We start from the raw sequence: 16,207 nt of genomic DNA on the forward strand, positions 1-16,207 counted from the left end.
CACCCGTCATATCCTGGATTTAATTACGTTTTCTTGAGAAGTCTCCATTTTGTGGTTGAACTGAGGGCTGAAGATAGAAAACTCTCAAAACAGTTTCATTCCAAGTAAAACACTGACTTGACTTTAGTTTACAAAACATTTCCACATGACAAATAATTTCATATAAACAAATCAATGAATATTCAAATTAGTGCCTGCAAACGGCACCCTTCAATAAATAAACAGTCTTTGGTTTATAAGTAAGGCTGCAGCTTGTATCTCATGTTGTGGACACACTGTGCTTTTTTCTTCATGATGTCCTCCAGCTTCTGAATGTAGAATCCAAATGACTGAAAGAAACGGAAGGATGTTTAGGACTCGACATATTAAATGTGATTGAAACGATGCAGTAACGTCACTGACCATATTCTCTCGCTGGCTCAAGAGCTCCTCATCCTTTTGAGATAGAACCTCCATCTCTTTCAGCTGCGTCACATGGGCCTGGACAATATGGCATCTGAAGTGTTGGAGAAAAAGTGGATGTAACTGGAAGGTTAAATCCAGATTTGTGACTCTGTTACTTACTGAGCTTGAACCATGGTCGATGACTTTGTGTGCTTCTTTTCCTGAATGTTGATGTTGGACTCCAAAGGACTGTTTATACGAACAGATGGAGCAGATTTTCTGGGACCATGTGTCTCACGCTTTTGGTGGTGCACTGGGGCGCAACTCTGCGTGGCTCCTGTGGCATCACATCCATTGTCATAATGGCTTGAAAATCCAGAGTCTCTGCTTGTTAGTAAGTTAGCCATTGATCTGCAACTCTGGCGGCTGGTCGATGATTCTGAGTTGTGATCTTCATATTTCACACCTATTTTATAGTGTTTTGAAGTAGGACAGTTCTTGTGTGCCACGCTATAAGTTCCTGAAGATGTCGGTGAGCAAGGAGAACTTTTGGTTGTAGCTTGCGATGCCTCCTCGAGACACAAGTCCACATCATGGTCAGGAGCTTTGTTGTTTATCTGCTCTTCTTCAGAGTCAGAAAAGGAGAACGTGCGGTTGAGTTTTGCTGGAGCAACCTGCTGATCTGCTGGCATAGAGATGCTTGGTGGGTCAGTGGCATAGTTAGATGTCTCTGGCAAAGTATAAGTTCTCCCCTGAGCAGCATGTTTTTCTCCAGCCGTCATCTTGTTGAGAATCTGAAGGTCTGCTGATGTTATCACAGTCTCACTATGTAACCCACATATATCCTGAGTGAGAGCAGTACAGAGGGGAGATGAAACACGGAGATTATCAACACAAAAACGCCGCTTCTCTCTGCTGACACATGGGCTTGGTTCCTGTTTGCCTTTTTGTAATCTTGTAAAGGAGGGAACACATCCAGGACTAGCATTTGTCATCAGGTGTAAGGTGTGTTTAGACGAAGAAACAGGAGAAAGGGGTCGTTCGGCGGCAGTTTGCAGAGACACTGGTTCAACAGTGGGATAACTGCTGCTTTTTTTAGATGTGGAAGAGGCTGCAGTTGAATCACAACCCTGAACCCGTCTTGTCTTGCCCTTCTCCATATCAAGATGATCTTGTATTCCTGAGGCTTTTTCTGGAGCTCTTCCATTCTCACTTCTCTCTTCTTCCACTCCCAACACCTTCATTTCTTCCCAAACAGCTCTAGGACCCTCTTTTGACAGGACTTTAACAGTTAAAGTATCATTTTGGCGAGAAACCTCCTCCCTTTTGTCACAACCTTTTCTGTTTGATTTTAAAGCATCTTGGATAAATTGCTGTGAAGAGCAGCTCTTCGATGAACGAAGAGACGAAGACAGTGAAGACTGTTTTGGGGAGGACATGGCGGACGACGGAACAAACTCCTGAAGTTGGTGATGATACAATCTCAAACGTTCATTCTCTTCATCTGTCTTTTTGACACTGTGGACTGCCTCTGGGTCCATTATTCTTCTGCATTCTCTTTTTGTTCTTGATCCTTCATTGTGCAGTTGGTGGTGCTGACCGAACTTCTGACTAGAGAAAAGGTGTTTCTGTTGTCTGTTGTCTGCCTCTTCCTTCTCTTCACACTCCCTCTTATTCATCACTTTACTTACTCCAGACAAAGTCTGGACTGGTGGTATCTGCTCACATCCAGTTCCTCGTTTCACAGTCTGATTTACCGTCAGTGGTGAGGATCTGAGAACCCCAGAGTTTTTTTGGTCTTGGTCAAAGGCCCACTTGTTTGACCTTTGTGAAGGCCTTATCTGTTTGGTAGCAGCACTGGTGAGTCCACTCTTGCTGTTAGTCATGATACATTTAGAAGCAGAGTTTCGTGCTCTTGCAACTTTTCTTCTCCTCAACTCTTTCACACTGTGAAAACAAATAAACAAGTATGTTACTCAAAACGAAAGCAGAACAAGAGTATGTATAAAATCAAATCCATACTCACCGATCAGCATATCTTAGTGTGTTGAGCGTGTGCTCCGTCGCCGACAGACGAGGTGAAATATTGGCGATCATGCACGTCATTGCATCACCAAGAAACGAGTCTTTCAAAACCTAAGAGAAACAAAGTCTAATTTTTAAAAACCCAGACTATGTGCATCCCACAGACTGACTCATAAAATACCTGAGTAAGTTTGCTTTGCCTGAAGGGCGTGTGCGACTGCTCCTGATCAAGTGACCTGATGCACTCCTTTAGCTGAGAGGGAGCAAGAAGGACCGTTGAAATCAAAGTTGTGGAGAGCTGTCTCAGCATATACTTACAGCCAGCAGACTCTGATTGATCTCGGCTCCTTCCATGCGACTCTGCCTGTTTGTTTGTTTTTGGCTGTCTGATGCCCTCTCGCTTCCTGCTAGGTCCACAAACCACATCCTGAAGAAGACAGACACAAATTATACGTACAAGAAATTCGGATTAATTTGAGTGATGACTAACTGCAGAAAACGTCTCAATAAGTGTGACTAATTTGAAGTGTGTGAAGCTCACAGCATGATGTTAAATCTCCAGCTGTGTGAATTCATGGTGGTTCTTCGAGATGAGAAAAGACAAAACGAAAATCTGAGGCGGCCAATTTCATCCACAGTTTTTATTCAGAATCGATCTCTTGAGTCCGACAATATGTAGTATATAGTAAAATGTGTGAGTTAGTTTATGCTGTTGTGGGTGGAATTTTCAAACGTGAGAGTAGCTACTGCAATATCAATATCAGTCTGATACCACACACAGTACTTTGAGCGCTTCATTTCATTCAGTTCTGTTTAGATTCAGAAACAAACCTCTGTGTGTATTAGGAATGTGGGAGGAAATCAGAGGACACCCAACTGAAACACAGACAGAAGATACCAACTTGACAAAGAAGAACGTTCTCACCTGCCAGCCCTCAGCTGATCTGGATGTCGCAGCTGAATCTGAAGCAACGCATGCGAGCGAGAGGACTGAGGATTCACACCACTCACCCCCTGAGTGCGTAACTCTGTGCCATGAGTGATCACCTGAGAGGCAGGCAACATAAAAACAGCATGAGGTTTCTGTCAAATATTTTGTGGCAAAAATGAAGAGCAAAAGTCAAACCTGCAGAAGCGCGTGCTCAGAGTCAACTCTGACCTCAGCCAGACCTGCGATGTGGACCACCTTCCTCCCATCCTCTCTGGAATATAACCTACAGCAGAGGAGCAAGAAACACTTCAGGCTGTCTCTGGGGTGGAATGTTACAGGGAGGTAAGTATCTATCTACTGCTTTTGTGTGTAGTCGACGGAGCAGAAAGACAACAATAAAGAATGTTAAACTAAAAGCCAGCCATTGCTTTAACAATCACCTTTTCCTGTGGTCCAACAGGTCATACAGGTGACCACAGTAGATCTCAAAGAAGCTGACGTACACAGTCAAGGGACATGGTGTCTGCAGGGTGGAGAGGTGAGCAAAGATGTCCCGAACTGCCAAAGTGTACAAACCCAGGCTCCCGGGTGCACAACCCAACATGGTGTGAGTCTTCCCGGCACCAGTCTGTCCATAAGCAAAGCAGGTGGACTGGCCACTGGAGCGAGACAAACATCAGAGGAAGTACGTTAGACACAACAATTGCTGTCTGCTATATAGCTCAAGGCAGGAGATTGAGATGAAATTATTCACAGTTGTGAGTTGAGTTTTACACGACATGGAATTATGGAAGAGGGGAGAATGTAGGGGGGAAAGTACAGAAATAAACAAATGTGTAAATAAAGATAAAAATATGCTTCCATAGAATTAAATTAAAATTTTAAAATATAATTAGATTCAAATTCATAAATATGGAAGAGGACAGCTCAATACATACAAAATACATGTATTTAGGGTTGTTAATCACCAACTTCATCACGATACAATGCTATATTGATATGTTTGAATGACAATACACAGCTGCAGTAAAACACAATCTGCAATCTGTACTGCAGTACACCAATCCATAACATTTAAATATGAAAGGCATCAGATGTTTAACAGGACATTTTTGTTTAACCTCAACAAGATACTGATATATTACTAAACTAGCTATTAGTAGCTATAAATTATAATACAAAAATATATAATATGAATGAAGAGACTCATTCAGGCAAGGATAAATCGTGACCAGTCTGCATTGTCATCTATCCTGAAATAAAGTTAATGTGAAAATGTAGATCGATGTTTTTCTACACCCCTAATACACACATTAACGCTTTGGAAATTTCATAGCTATCTCATCCATAAGAGACAAAGCACTCGTGGGACTCCATCCAAAGCTCCACCGCAGCTGACATATCTTTCCCTTCAACAGAATGCGCCTGTAACCTCAATTGCCCCCTTTGGAAGCATTAAGTGTTTTGTACTTCAACATACATAAACAAAACCCTCACATGATTAACATTGTAAGTTGTAACAAATTATTCTATAACAAACAAGCAAACAAAATCATTACTTCCATACCCATTCAGTGTGTGCCGGACCAGAGGGTAGGCTGTTTTCAGATACACATCCTCATTGGTACTTTCCTCTCCAAAAACCTGGTCAAAGTAAAACTTGTGCTGCAAGACAAAAACAGTAGAAAACAAAATTAAACTTCTCTCATTTCTAACATTATAGTATTTCTATGTAAATGGTTTAACCAAAAATACAAGAGCAATAATCCTTGATGTCTGAAAGTGACACCGAAGCGTGTGAATGATTACCAGCTGTGTATATGGTGTTAAATCACATGCTTCTTTGCTCTCGTGGACGATCACACAGTCTCCATTTGCGACAGTGACAACATCTGTCTCTCCTGTCTGGCTCTCTTCATACATGAGAGGTTTCTTCCTCACACACACCTTTATCCGCTGCTCCCCTGCTCTTCTACAAACCACACACATTAGGGAGATATTAAATGTTTGTAAAAAATAAAAAAAACAACAAATGAAAAAACTGAAACTCACTTTTCCTTGTTAACAACAGGGTTGCTGAGAGGAAGTCCATAGTTGTACCCATTCATTGGCAGCGATTCATAAACCAGTTTTGGGTTGAATTGTCGTATCCTTAATATTTTTCTTTTGCATCTGATCAGAGGGAGGCTCAACTTTTTGGAAGCTGCAGTTTTATCCGGCACTCTGTTCGAGTGAGAACTTCCCTTTGTTAAGCTTGGACTGGTGTAACAATAGCTGTACACATCAGCCTCATTGTTGTACACCAGCTGTACATTGGGTTGGACCAATGGCGAACATATTTTACGGCTCACGGGCTTTTCCTTTCTGTGATTAAAATCATGCTTAGTGGGAGAATCGAAGGATTCCTTGCCAGAGTCCAGACGTTTGATGCAAAAAGACAGTTTCTTATACGCCTCACGTGTCAAACATTTCTTGCTGGCATCAGTCTCTTCTGCAGCATCGCTGTATTCAGGGTTTTCCAAGTCAAGACTTTTGATGAACTGAATTAAATGGAAAAGATGGATCCTGTCCTTCATGCTGCATATTCCCAGGGTGGGATAGTCTTGCATGGTCACTGTCGAAAGATGTGCAGCTCGACAGACCCCCATTGAAGTAAACCTTGCAAAAGATGAGAAGGAGACTGTCCACAGATGGCACTCTGCATAATCTGCTCCATTTTGCAGTTCTTACCTTTCATAGTGCTGCTGAAGCCCAGTAGCTTTGAGACAATCCAAGAGGCAGAGAGCCATTTCCACTTCTATCTCCTCACTTCTTCAGTGTCTCATCTGATGGAAACAAAACATAGATACGCAGGATGGTAACTCTGTGACTTTATGCCTTACCATTCAATCAACAAGCAACGGCAGGGTGCTAGTGTGCAGCATTCTCATGAGCTACTGGTTGGCTACTGTGTCAATATAATCATGCTGGCCTGTAGAAGCAGAAAGCAAAACACACTGCACGATGCTGAAATCTGACACGCTTCCAGCACAGAGCCACAGCAGTTGTGTCATGCATTTCTTGCAAATATATATAGCATTGGCTGGTGAGCAACTGTCGCTATTTTGACTGCTGCTTGGCAGCTGGTAGAATACTGTGCACGAACACAGGTGAAATTAAATAAGTCTGTTATTCTACGTCTCAGACTTGGCTATAATACAGTGAATAGCAAAATCTTTTTTGGTCAGTTTCTTTGATTATAATCTTATATCCTTATGTAAATCACTGTTTCACTTTTGGGTGTTTGCGATTGAAAGACTACAAATGAGGTTCATGTGAAATAGGAGGACATTACGAGGACCACTATCACTAGGTCGAATGATCTAGTCAGGTTAAAATGGCGAGAACTGACTGGACATAGAAGATGAAGACAAACATATTGACAACTGAAACACTTCTAATAAATAATAAAATTAATAAATGAGATGAGTAACATTTTTAACCATCTATGTTTGGCTAACATGCAAAAGTGAGAACCCAACTAAAACAATCCATGTTCCTCCTCATTTTTATCCGGCCAGATGTCTGGCTACTGGAAAAGCTTTGTTTTCAGTGCAATTTGGTCAATTCTTGTAGTGACTTATAGGAAGCAGTGATGCACCTTACTCCCTTTCCCTCCTCTGCTTTGATCAATGGCAATGATGCTACACTGGGGTTCAGGTAAGAAGAGCTCATGTAAGAGAAAAATTATGAGATTAAAGCTTCAAAATACTTGGCAGTATATACAACCTTGGTGAAACCATCATAAGGAGGCACGGTCAGAAAACCATTGTAGAGAAAGGCCTTAAGACCATTCAAGACTGTTCCTACCAAACCTAAAAAAGTCCTATAATATTTATAAAGATAGTTTGCTGTAATTCAACCCTCTCTGGATGGAAGATGTGTAATATATCTTACAAATTCCCACCATCTAGGTCATTATTATTCTATATTTAACGGCTCGGGCGACCGTTATGATTAAGAACTTGTCGTTTATACGTGAGATTAAAATAGTTTACTGTTAGTAGCATTTTATTGTAAGATGTCTTTCGTGTTAGCTTTAAATAGAAAATTATTTAGCGACAAATTCATACCTTGCGATGACGCTGATGAACATAGAACTCTTCTGCTGTGAGGGATAAATATGGTAAAAAGTTCAGCTTCCGACCACTATCTATCACCATGGCAACAGAAACTGTCCTCGGTCGTGTTTCAATGGTTCCGCCTCTGATGAAGACAAAAACAGTCGATGTAGTGATACTACATTCACGTACAGTAGGTGAAACGTGCTCAGTGATGCATGAAAGAGGATAATCCCGTGAACTTAATCCCCAGCAAGTAGACGAGGCAAAATAAAAGCCCCGACAGACCGCAGCGCGACATTTGACCGAGTGAGCGCTCACTGACCTGTATCTGATGACGCCGAATATTTCTCGCTTTCACATATAGAGTCCCTTCAAAAATGGCGAAATATGTCCGAAAAAAAAAGCATGTCGGTCAGTATATCTTATTTGTTGATATAAGTTGCAACGCCAGAGGCAGTGAACGACGCCGTGTTGCAGCGGACCTAGTTAAATGTAACACAAAAACTTGCTTCCCCTTCCGCATTCACGCCAAAATACTAGTGTTATCGACTGTCCGCGCTGCTTAAAGAATATTCCGTGGAACTGTGAATTATACGTGTCTAGCGTTTGTGTAACTATCCGTTTTAATTAGGTGTCACGTCGCTCGCGCGGTAGGACACGTCACCATGGTAACACGCTTCAGTCATCGGACTCTGTATTAAAGAGTGAGTATGACATCATAAAGTCGAGTCAACAATGGATCAAAGGCATAGATACGTAACAGATAAAAATTGTGTTTTATAATCGGCAATTAGATTAATATATTATGTTTTGTTTATTTTTAAAGACTCCCACGACCTCTAATGTCAAAAACCACTTGGAACAATTTCACATCTGACAGATAAGGCTTGCTAAAGATGTTCGACCAAATAATTATTAATATTCACCTTGACAGCACATGTAGAAATGTTTGAAAACCAAGTTGGGTCGGCCAGACTGAAGGTTTGGACTTGTAGAGAGGACGGATGGGGATATATTGGTCGGATAATGTTAGAGATGGAAATACTGGGCTCTAGAAGTAGAAGACTAGATTAAATTGAGGTTTATAAAGGCTGGGATAAAGGAGGCTATGAATATCATCGGTGTGAATAGGAAAGATGCACAAGAGGAATGAGGCTGAATTTCTGTGGCAACCACTGACTGGAAATTAAAAAAAGACAATACAATTGACTAATTGAAGTGCATTTATATTAACTTCAATAAACAAAACTGTTCTAAACAAACTTAATGGATCTAAAGAAGACTTGACCTTGTCCCAAAAAAAACAATTAACTGTTTCCATTGAAGCTTTCAGAAACTTGCTAGAAAAAAGGAAAAACCTACCTTTCACTCTCAAAACATAAGCTGTGGTGCACGACTAAACATTTGCAATTATTGTCATTGCTGCATCCAGGAAGTGGGAAGTAGTCACGATGTCTTCAGAGGTGGAGCCTTGTCAAACCTCCTCCCCACCTCCACAAGTCTCATCCTCACCCCCCCCAGGTTCACATTTCATTGGGAAAAAGAAAGATGTTGTCATAACTGGTAGGGTGACCAAATTGGTCAATGGATGTCGAGATGTGTTGGTCCTATACCACCAAGGCAGCTTTCATGCAATGGACAAGCGCTGCTACCGTAGGTGCTCTCTGCCTCGTCACGTTTTTATCGTGGCTGTGTGTGAACATTACGGTCATGTATGCTTTGTCCTCATGGTTTCCAATACTTTTGTTCTATAGATGCTGGCGGAGCTCTGGAGTTAGGTGACATTGAGGTGACTCTATGTTACGTTATGTTATGTATGTTATCACATTATAAATGCCTCCCTAAAATTGCAATGGCATCAATTTTGTTCTGTGAAAAGGAATATTCTGATATTGGGAGATATCAGAATCTTCCTATTGGTATCGGGAGATATCAGAATATTCCTTTTGTTTTGGCTGTGATGTGAATACATTTGTGAACAAATAATATATGGAATTTACAAATGTATCTTCTCTCAACAGGAGTTTAATGGCAGGCTGTGTATTGTGTGTCCCTGGCATAAGTACAAGATCACACTGGCAGAAGGGGAAGGTCTTTACCAAGCCGTGGAGAATCCCACCGCCAGACCTCTGAGAACCTTCTGGCGCTCTAAGGGAGTCAAGCAGAGGATTCACAAGGTCACGGAAGTCAACGACGATCTATACATCACTCTGAATGACTCAAATGAGCCGATCGAATCGGATAACTATCAGACGGAGCGATTCATAAATGGTCATCTGAAGGTCGAACCCAAGACGTAACTGCTCAGTCAAGGACGACACTCGTCCCAAAAAAAATGTTGAAATTAATGATGTTCCAAGATGTGATCCAGGGAAGATTTTATAATGTGACTGTGATTGAAAATTATGTTTTTTTGTCCAATCTGTGACGTCCTCTAAATAAATGTTTTGCGTTGGCATCGTGAAGTGTGTGTGTGCATGAAGGATCAGAACGAAGCCATGACCTTCTGCCAACGAATGCCTCAAGCCGAGTCAGGTTTGTTGGTCTCCTCGCCATTACTCTGCTCTTCAAGTGATGCCACAAGTTCTCAATGTGATAGAGGTCAGGATTTTGACTTGGCCATTCCAGGACATTGACATCATTGTCCTTGAACCATTTCTTCGCTACCTTAGCAGTGTGTTTAGGATCGTTGTCTTGCTGGTACATCCAGTGGGGGGCAAGCTGGAGTTTCACACCAGATGCCTTCACATTTTCATCAAGTATCCAGATGTAATCCTCCTTTTTCATGGTTCCTTGGACCATCATGAGATTCCCTGTGCCACTGGAGGAGAAACGTCCCCATAACATTATGCTTCCCCCACCATACTTGACAGTAGGGTCAGTTCTTTGGCTTCTATAGGCTTCTCCTTTCTTCCTCCAGACATACTGAGCATCCATATGGCCGAATAACTCCAACTTTTGTCTCATCGGACCACAGGATAGTTGACCAAAAGCAGGGATCTTGTTTCAGATGACGTTTCTTACTGAGCAGGTTTACGTGCATGGAGACCTCCTCTGTGCAAGACTCGGACAATGGTGGACTGTGACACCTCTGTCCCTGTCTGGTCGAGTGTTTCCATCAGGGCCTTGGTTATCATCTCTGGGTTGGTGTTGACCTCTCTCTCTATATATATAATCATTCCAAAGCAGAAAAAAAATTTCACACGTGGCCTTTGACGCTAGTTTCAGATGTAAAACGACAGAACAACATGAAATGCAGAAAAGAGACGTACAAGACCTCAGCACTGACAGGTCATTTATGTTCACTTCACAGCGAGCTCTGTGTATTTTTAAGACATGGCATTTTAGCGGGCATCAAGTCGATCATTGTCAAATAACATTCGTTAATTTGTCGCACAAACAAATCATGATTAACATGTGCGCGATAGCCGGCTTTCTTTTGGAACCAAGATTTTCGAACTGTTTTCCTCCGGCGTATTTTTGCCAGAAATCCACAATACGTGCAATATATTGTTGAGCGCACTGAAATATCGAGGGTTTCATTCACGTAAATCTCGCATAGTTTATGAACCCAACGGAATTTTCAATATTTATTGACTAATGCACTGCAAACAAAACGAAACGCTCTTTGAGGGACTTGTGAAACAATTCTGGCAGAATACATTCAAGAAAAAAAATATGTCTTACAGAAGTCGCAATGTGATGACGCAGTAGATGTGCGCCGTCACCGGTGTGGATGATGGCAGACAAATGAACGGAGGAGTAGTAACTTGATCAAGATGTTTATGATTGCCGTTTCAGGTGGATACTTGATGGGGTCTTGCAGTAGATGACGAGGAACAGAAAGGACTCTCCGGATCGATATGGCCTCGGGTAGCTCCCGTTTCATTCCATTTAGTTGGTCTCCTAGTTGCAGTGCTTCATCATATCACGTTGTTTCCTGCAGACGATGAAATCAATCTGCTGGTCATAGTTGTGGATGTCAATCCGATATGGTGGGGACAGCAAGCGCAGAGGGAACCAGAGGTACCGCAAACCTTGATCTCTATTATGAAGTACTGGATGCAAACATGATCGCGTGGTTGTAAACAACACTGCGGCTGCACCTCCGTAGTTCACACTTTCCAAATGTCTGGACGCGGTTCTTGTGTTGGGGAACTCGCACCTGGCCATGAGCAGAACCAACAAGTTGGCGGTCATCGCCAGTCACTGCCAGGGCAGGTGTGTGACTCACTGGGTTGTTAGAATAAGCAGGAGTTATAACTGAGAGTGAGTTGTCTAACCTACCGTCTATGTGTCAGCCACTTTTTGTACCCCAGTAAGAACTCTAAAACCGGAACGAACGACGAGGAGGACTCTCCATCAAGTGGTGATGGGAAGTACGAACTTTTGTCAGTTGCAAACAACACAATTGCTGAAGAGATCAGGAACCTCATGTCAAACAGTATGTTATTTCACTTTTGATCACGTCACTTTAATGGTATTGGGAATTCAATTTTTACTCACTGATGTTTGTGTGATTTCAGTTGAAGTGAGGGGAAATTTGACAGACACCTTGCTCGCAGGATCTCTCGCCATAGCCCTCTGCTGTATCCTCCAGAAAATATCTCAGTCGGACTCAAAAATTGGTGACACCTTTCTCTTAGAATATGCACTTTGCATTTGATTGGTGTCGATGTGGTTCTCCTTGTGGTTGGTCGGTCTTAACTTTTTAACATTCAGACATTAACAGAGTCGCAAAGGAACTGGAAGGTACGTACTAGTGGCTACGATCCTTTCAGCCATTGTATGATAATAACGTTTGTATCGTTGTTTTCAGCTGGTCAGGAGATGAAAACAAGGATACTGGTAAGCTCCCATTGAGCCAGTCTCTTCAGGCAAGGTCTTTGATCATTTCATACATTTCTCTGTACAGGTGGTAAAGGCAGCGGATGACTCCACCCTCCAGTATATGAACTATATGAACGTGATCTTTGCTGCGCAGAAGAAGGTGAGCGACATTTATTTTCAGGTCTTCATGTCCGATATTTTACAGAAATTCATGTCATTATTTTCCTCGACAGAATATCCTAATAGATGCATGTGTGTTGGCCTCAGACTCAGGCCTCCTGCAGCAGGTACGTTTGACTTCATCATGAGTGAGTTAATACTCTGTATGATGATATACTTTACAGTATCCATGCTCTTCGTCTTGCACAGGCCTGTGATATAACTGGAGGACTGTACCTGAAGATACCCCAGAAAGTTGCTCTAGCTCAGTATCTTCTGGTGAGTTTAGAAGGGAATTTGCTCCAACTGAAATGAATGTGGCGCTCAGTGTTTTGGTTTTGTTCCAGTGGGTGTTCCTGCCGGATGGAGATCAAAGGTCACAGCTGGTTCTGCCACCACCTGTACACGTGGATTACAGAGCTGCATGTTTCTGTCATCGAAATCTCATTGAAATTGGATACGTCTGCTCAGTTTGTTTGTCAAGTGAGTACTAAAACGTTGAATCATAATACTAGTGAAGAGTCTTAAAAGCTTCTTTGTGACTTTCCACCTCTTTTTCTTTGAAGTCTTCTGCAACTTCAGTCCTATCTGCACAACATGCGAGTAAGTTTACATGCCACTTACATGCAACTTTCAAGACCATGCAGCCTAACGGAATTTGTCTCATTATTTTGCAGCACTGCCTTTAAAATTCAGCTTCCTCAAATTGTCAAGGCGAAGAAGAAGAAACCCAAGATGACCTAACCTCTGCAGGGAGTTCAGTCACATGTGAAATAGCTCCTTGGTGTTTGTTCCAAATAGATTGATCACGATGACTTACTTATTGAAAACCTTCAATTATGAACATATTTTGTTTTGTTTTTCTTATCTGACAAAGAAACCTGTAAGCTAATGTGGCTCAGGTGGATGGTGAAAATTGATCTTTTCTTTAAACGAAGGAAGTTTGTTACCAAAATGAAGCTTCAATTTCATTTTCCAACCATTTTCAAATTAGGTCTTGGAGGTTAAAAAAAAACTTCATCTGCTCTGTTACTTTTAATGGACAGTTGATTTTGTTGTGGAAGAAAAGTGAACGATCATGCCTCTCTTTTTGCGGCTGACATAGTATACTAGTTGTAGGAGCCTTAACTATGACTGTTTTGTTGGTAGTGTATTTTATTTACCACTACATGTCACCCTTTGCCACTGTTTTATTCCAGTGGAAGTGATTATGAGTGTCATCTGACTTCAATAAATGATGAATGTTGCACACGTAGTCTTGTATGTCAAACAGCGCGTCAGGAGCCGAGCCCCCTCAGCCACCATGCGGTAACATGAAAGTTTGCCTCTAAACTAGCCTAACTATAGCTGACTATTGTTAGTCTAAAAGGAGTTTTTCTGGGTGATCAGTGATCAAAGAATGAAAATCTTCAGTTTCCGATGTACAACAGCAACAGAGCCCCGGTGTCATGAGTGTGCAACCTGGCTCTCTCAGCTGTTCATATTTTTGCTGGATAAAACCTATTCCCAGTTAGTTCACTGATATTCCAATTAAACCCCATTACTCCAATGGAAAGTTTCCAATAAGGAATATTTCCAAAATTCCCAAGCTTCACATTTCAGCAGACATGTGTCACCCCTTTCTAACTCTTACTGACTTACTATGGATTTTGTTCGAGAAATATATTGAGTCATTTTAAGACGGTGAGTTAACAACATTGCTGAATCCAGAATGTCAGTTACGAGGAAGACATCCCACAAGGACTTAGGAGACTGATCAAGATAGGTGAAGGTGACTGTGCATAGAATAGGATCATGAGGATGCTGGGACCAGAGAAACGCAACTCTCTTTGTTGGGGAAAAAGTGAATCGGCAAATAGTTAAATGCATTCAACATTTTATTTGATGAGTAGAACTTCCAGGCCAGTATTATAAGATGTGTTCCAAAATGAAAGTCAAAACCAAACTTTATGGTCAAAGTTAATTGGAAAAAAAACATAAAGGTGAAGAGTTTTTCATATGAAGAAGATCACCGAGGTATTGGAACAATGTTGCACCTGAAGGAAGAAAGGGCAATTTGTATATCACATGATCATATCTTTCAAAGGAACGCACAACACTCACCCCAGCAGACCTCTGCCAGACCATCGCTGTGGAGTCAAGCTCATCTGAACCTTTTGTCCACTGCGAATCACAGCGACACGCAGAGGTTTCTGTCATGCAAATAAACAGACATATTTAGATTAAAGACTGAAGCACAGAAGAGCAAACAGGAAAACTGACTTGAAGCAGAACCTCTTACCCCTTCGCTGTGCTGCACGGCAGAGGCGATGTTCTGGAGGTTCTGAAAGTTGTTGGTTGTCACAGAACCAAATTCAATCACTTCATCTCCCACTTTGAGGCCCTTTAAACACAGCATACCAAACATAAGCGTTCCTGTAGTTATAACTGCCGGCACTACGGTGAAACCACTCACCGCTCCGGAGGCTGGGGAGCCTTGTGTGACTGCATCAACTCGCGCAAAAGGGGTGGGTAGAGTGACCTGAACGTCCATCGCTTCAGCCTGTGCTTCAACCTCATCCTGGGCACGCTTGGCTTTTTCCCTGGCGTGTAGCTTGTGCAGAGCTTCTTCTATCTCGACCATGATAGCTTTGTGGTCATTCTGCAGACCTGCGGTGTGAGGATGACACATTTAAAGCAATGAACTGAAGGGAAAGACTGTTGTGTATTGTATTGGAGTTTTAGAAAGTTGGAAAAGAAGCAGTTGAGGTCACAACTAGGTGGGTACACTGACCACTGCATCGCTGGTGTGGATGAGGATGGATGGATGGATAACTGATTTCAGAATTTGAAAGGTCTTTTTTGTCTCCAAGCTTGTTAACAGAAACTGTCTTCAATCCTTGCAAGGTGCAAGGAGATCTTATTTGTAATTTCTCTTAATTCAAAACTATCTCACAACTGGTTTAATACCTGCGAGGGATTAAACTGATCATATCCCTGCCATGAATCGTTCCATTCGAGGACAATATCCCACATACCAACACATCTCAACTTAGTCTAGTACGACTGAACAAAAGCCATGGTCTGTGATGACAACGCTACGACGCCGGCGCCCACTGTAAACAAACCACACGAATCAGAAACTTACATGAAATATTGTGTCTCGCGTTTCGAATTTGGTAAAGGTTGACGTCTGCTCTGGGGAACCCCTCCTCATCTACCAGGGGAGTCTGCAGTCCGACACCTTGCTGTGAGATGAGAAAGTCCTGTTAACAGTTGACACCGATGACACATCGAGATTGACCACAAGCCTCGAACTTACGTCTTCCAACACATCGTGGTAAGCTTTGATTTGTTCTTCGATTTCATCTTTCTTTTTGATTAAGTTTCGAACTTCCTCCATGGTTATCTCTGGGGCTTCAGTACTGTTTTCCCAAATCATCCCGCTGACAGCAGGAACCAAAACACCAACCTCACTTCCGTGCTGTCTTCTTCGCCGTCTGTGCTTGGTTGACTTTCGAGTATATTGTACTTTCGCCCCCTGCTGGATTAGAGTGCACCAAGCCAGTAAAATTTTTTAAAAAGTATTGTATTTGCTGTCTTAGTGGGATTTCGGGCATTTTTAAAACATAGCATTGTGTGCCTTTACTTTACAAGAGATCATTGAAAATATAAGGTATATATTTACTTATAATATAAAGGAAAAAAATATGAATTCTGACATTGTTGACGATTTATCTGCCACATCTTTGTGCAACAACTGGCCAAGCCAGCTGACATGCAGTTGGACAGAGTT

General features: G+C 42.0%; 4 protein-coding genes and 1 long non-coding RNA gene across 10 annotated transcripts; 3 read left to right on the forward strand and 2 right to left on the reverse strand.

Moving 5' to 3' along the window:
• Positions 1 to 32: 32 nt before the first annotated feature.
• On the reverse strand, positions 33 to 8,851 carry LOC128762994 (uncharacterized). 3 transcript variants are annotated; one of them, XM_053871667.1, is made up of 15 exons: positions 7,766 to 8,075; positions 7,453 to 7,585; positions 6,071 to 6,165; positions 5,393 to 6,020; positions 5,150 to 5,312; positions 4,908 to 5,005; positions 3,781 to 3,999; positions 3,536 to 3,623; positions 3,335 to 3,456; positions 2,728 to 2,836; positions 2,591 to 2,662; positions 2,411 to 2,520; positions 565 to 2,331; positions 403 to 496; positions 33 to 329 (listed from the first exon to the last, which is right to left on the reverse strand). In XM_053871667.1, the coding sequence occupies exons 3-15, from the start codon at positions 6,075 to 6,077 to the stop codon at positions 234 to 236; spliced, it is 3,573 nt and encodes a 1,190-aa protein (XP_053727642.1). In that variant the 5' UTR covers positions 6,078 to 6,165; positions 7,453 to 7,585; positions 7,766 to 8,075; the 3' UTR covers positions 33 to 233. The 3 variants fall into 3 exon arrangements, with proteins under 3 accessions (XP_053727642.1, XP_053727641.1, XP_053727640.1); XM_053871666.1 differs by lacking the exon at positions 7,766 to 8,075 and adding an exon at positions 8,806 to 8,851 and having other exon boundaries at positions 34 to 329; positions 5,393 to 5,998; XM_053871665.1 differs by having other exon boundaries at positions 34 to 329; positions 5,393 to 5,998.
• Positions 1,446 to 5,362, forward strand: LOC128762996 (uncharacterized). Its single transcript, XR_008415601.1, has 3 exons — positions 1,446 to 1,849; positions 3,256 to 3,682; positions 3,801 to 5,362. It is a non-coding gene; the product is annotated as an uncharacterized LOC128762996 (long non-coding RNA).
• LOC128762995 (Rieske domain-containing protein-like) lies at positions 6,244 to 9,899 on the forward strand. 4 transcript variants are annotated; one of them, XM_053871669.1, is made up of 5 exons: positions 6,270 to 7,854; positions 8,075 to 8,147; positions 8,876 to 9,096; positions 9,198 to 9,232; positions 9,465 to 9,899. In XM_053871669.1, exons 3-5 carry the CDS (start codon positions 8,895 to 8,897, stop codon positions 9,741 to 9,743), a joined length of 516 nt encoding a protein of 171 aa, XP_053727644.1. In that variant the 5' UTR covers positions 6,270 to 7,854; positions 8,075 to 8,147; positions 8,876 to 8,894; the 3' UTR covers positions 9,744 to 9,899. The 4 variants fall into 4 exon arrangements, with proteins under 4 accessions (XP_053727647.1, XP_053727645.1, XP_053727644.1 ...); XM_053871672.1 differs by lacking the exon at positions 8,876 to 9,096 and having other exon boundaries at positions 6,244 to 7,854; XM_053871670.1 differs by lacking the exon at positions 8,075 to 8,147 and having other exon boundaries at positions 6,266 to 7,854.
• Positions 9,900 to 11,170: 1,271 nt separating this feature from the next.
• gtf2h3 (general transcription factor IIH, polypeptide 3) lies at positions 11,171 to 13,663 on the forward strand. The gene is made up of 13 exons (XM_053870990.1): positions 11,171 to 11,316; positions 11,390 to 11,469; positions 11,558 to 11,664; positions 11,745 to 11,887; positions 11,970 to 12,032; positions 12,166 to 12,195; positions 12,263 to 12,291; positions 12,359 to 12,433; positions 12,507 to 12,560; positions 12,643 to 12,711; positions 12,780 to 12,915; positions 12,999 to 13,035; positions 13,110 to 13,663. Exons 1-13 carry the CDS (start codon positions 11,307 to 11,309, stop codon positions 13,174 to 13,176), a joined length of 900 nt encoding a protein of 299 aa, XP_053726965.1. The 5' UTR covers positions 11,171 to 11,306; the 3' UTR covers positions 13,177 to 13,663.
• Positions 13,664 to 14,303: 640 nt separating this feature from the next.
• On the reverse strand, positions 14,304 to 15,901 carry psmd9 (proteasome 26S subunit, non-ATPase 9). The gene is made up of 6 exons (XM_053871487.1): positions 15,734 to 15,901; positions 15,560 to 15,659; positions 14,888 to 15,081; positions 14,714 to 14,815; positions 14,536 to 14,624; positions 14,304 to 14,468 (listed from the first exon to the last, which is right to left on the reverse strand). The coding sequence occupies exons 1-6, from the start codon at positions 15,851 to 15,853 to the stop codon at positions 14,441 to 14,443; spliced, it is 633 nt and encodes a 210-aa protein (XP_053727462.1). The 5' UTR covers positions 15,854 to 15,901; the 3' UTR covers positions 14,304 to 14,440.
• Positions 15,902 to 16,207: the final 306 nt, after the last annotated feature.

Source organism: Synchiropus splendidus, chromosome 7 (genome assembly GCF_027744825.2).
Source record: "Synchiropus splendidus isolate RoL2022-P1 chromosome 7, RoL_Sspl_1.0, whole genome shotgun sequence".
NCBI classification, from domain to species: domain Eukaryota; kingdom Metazoa; phylum Chordata; class Actinopteri; order Syngnathiformes; family Callionymidae; genus Synchiropus; species Synchiropus splendidus.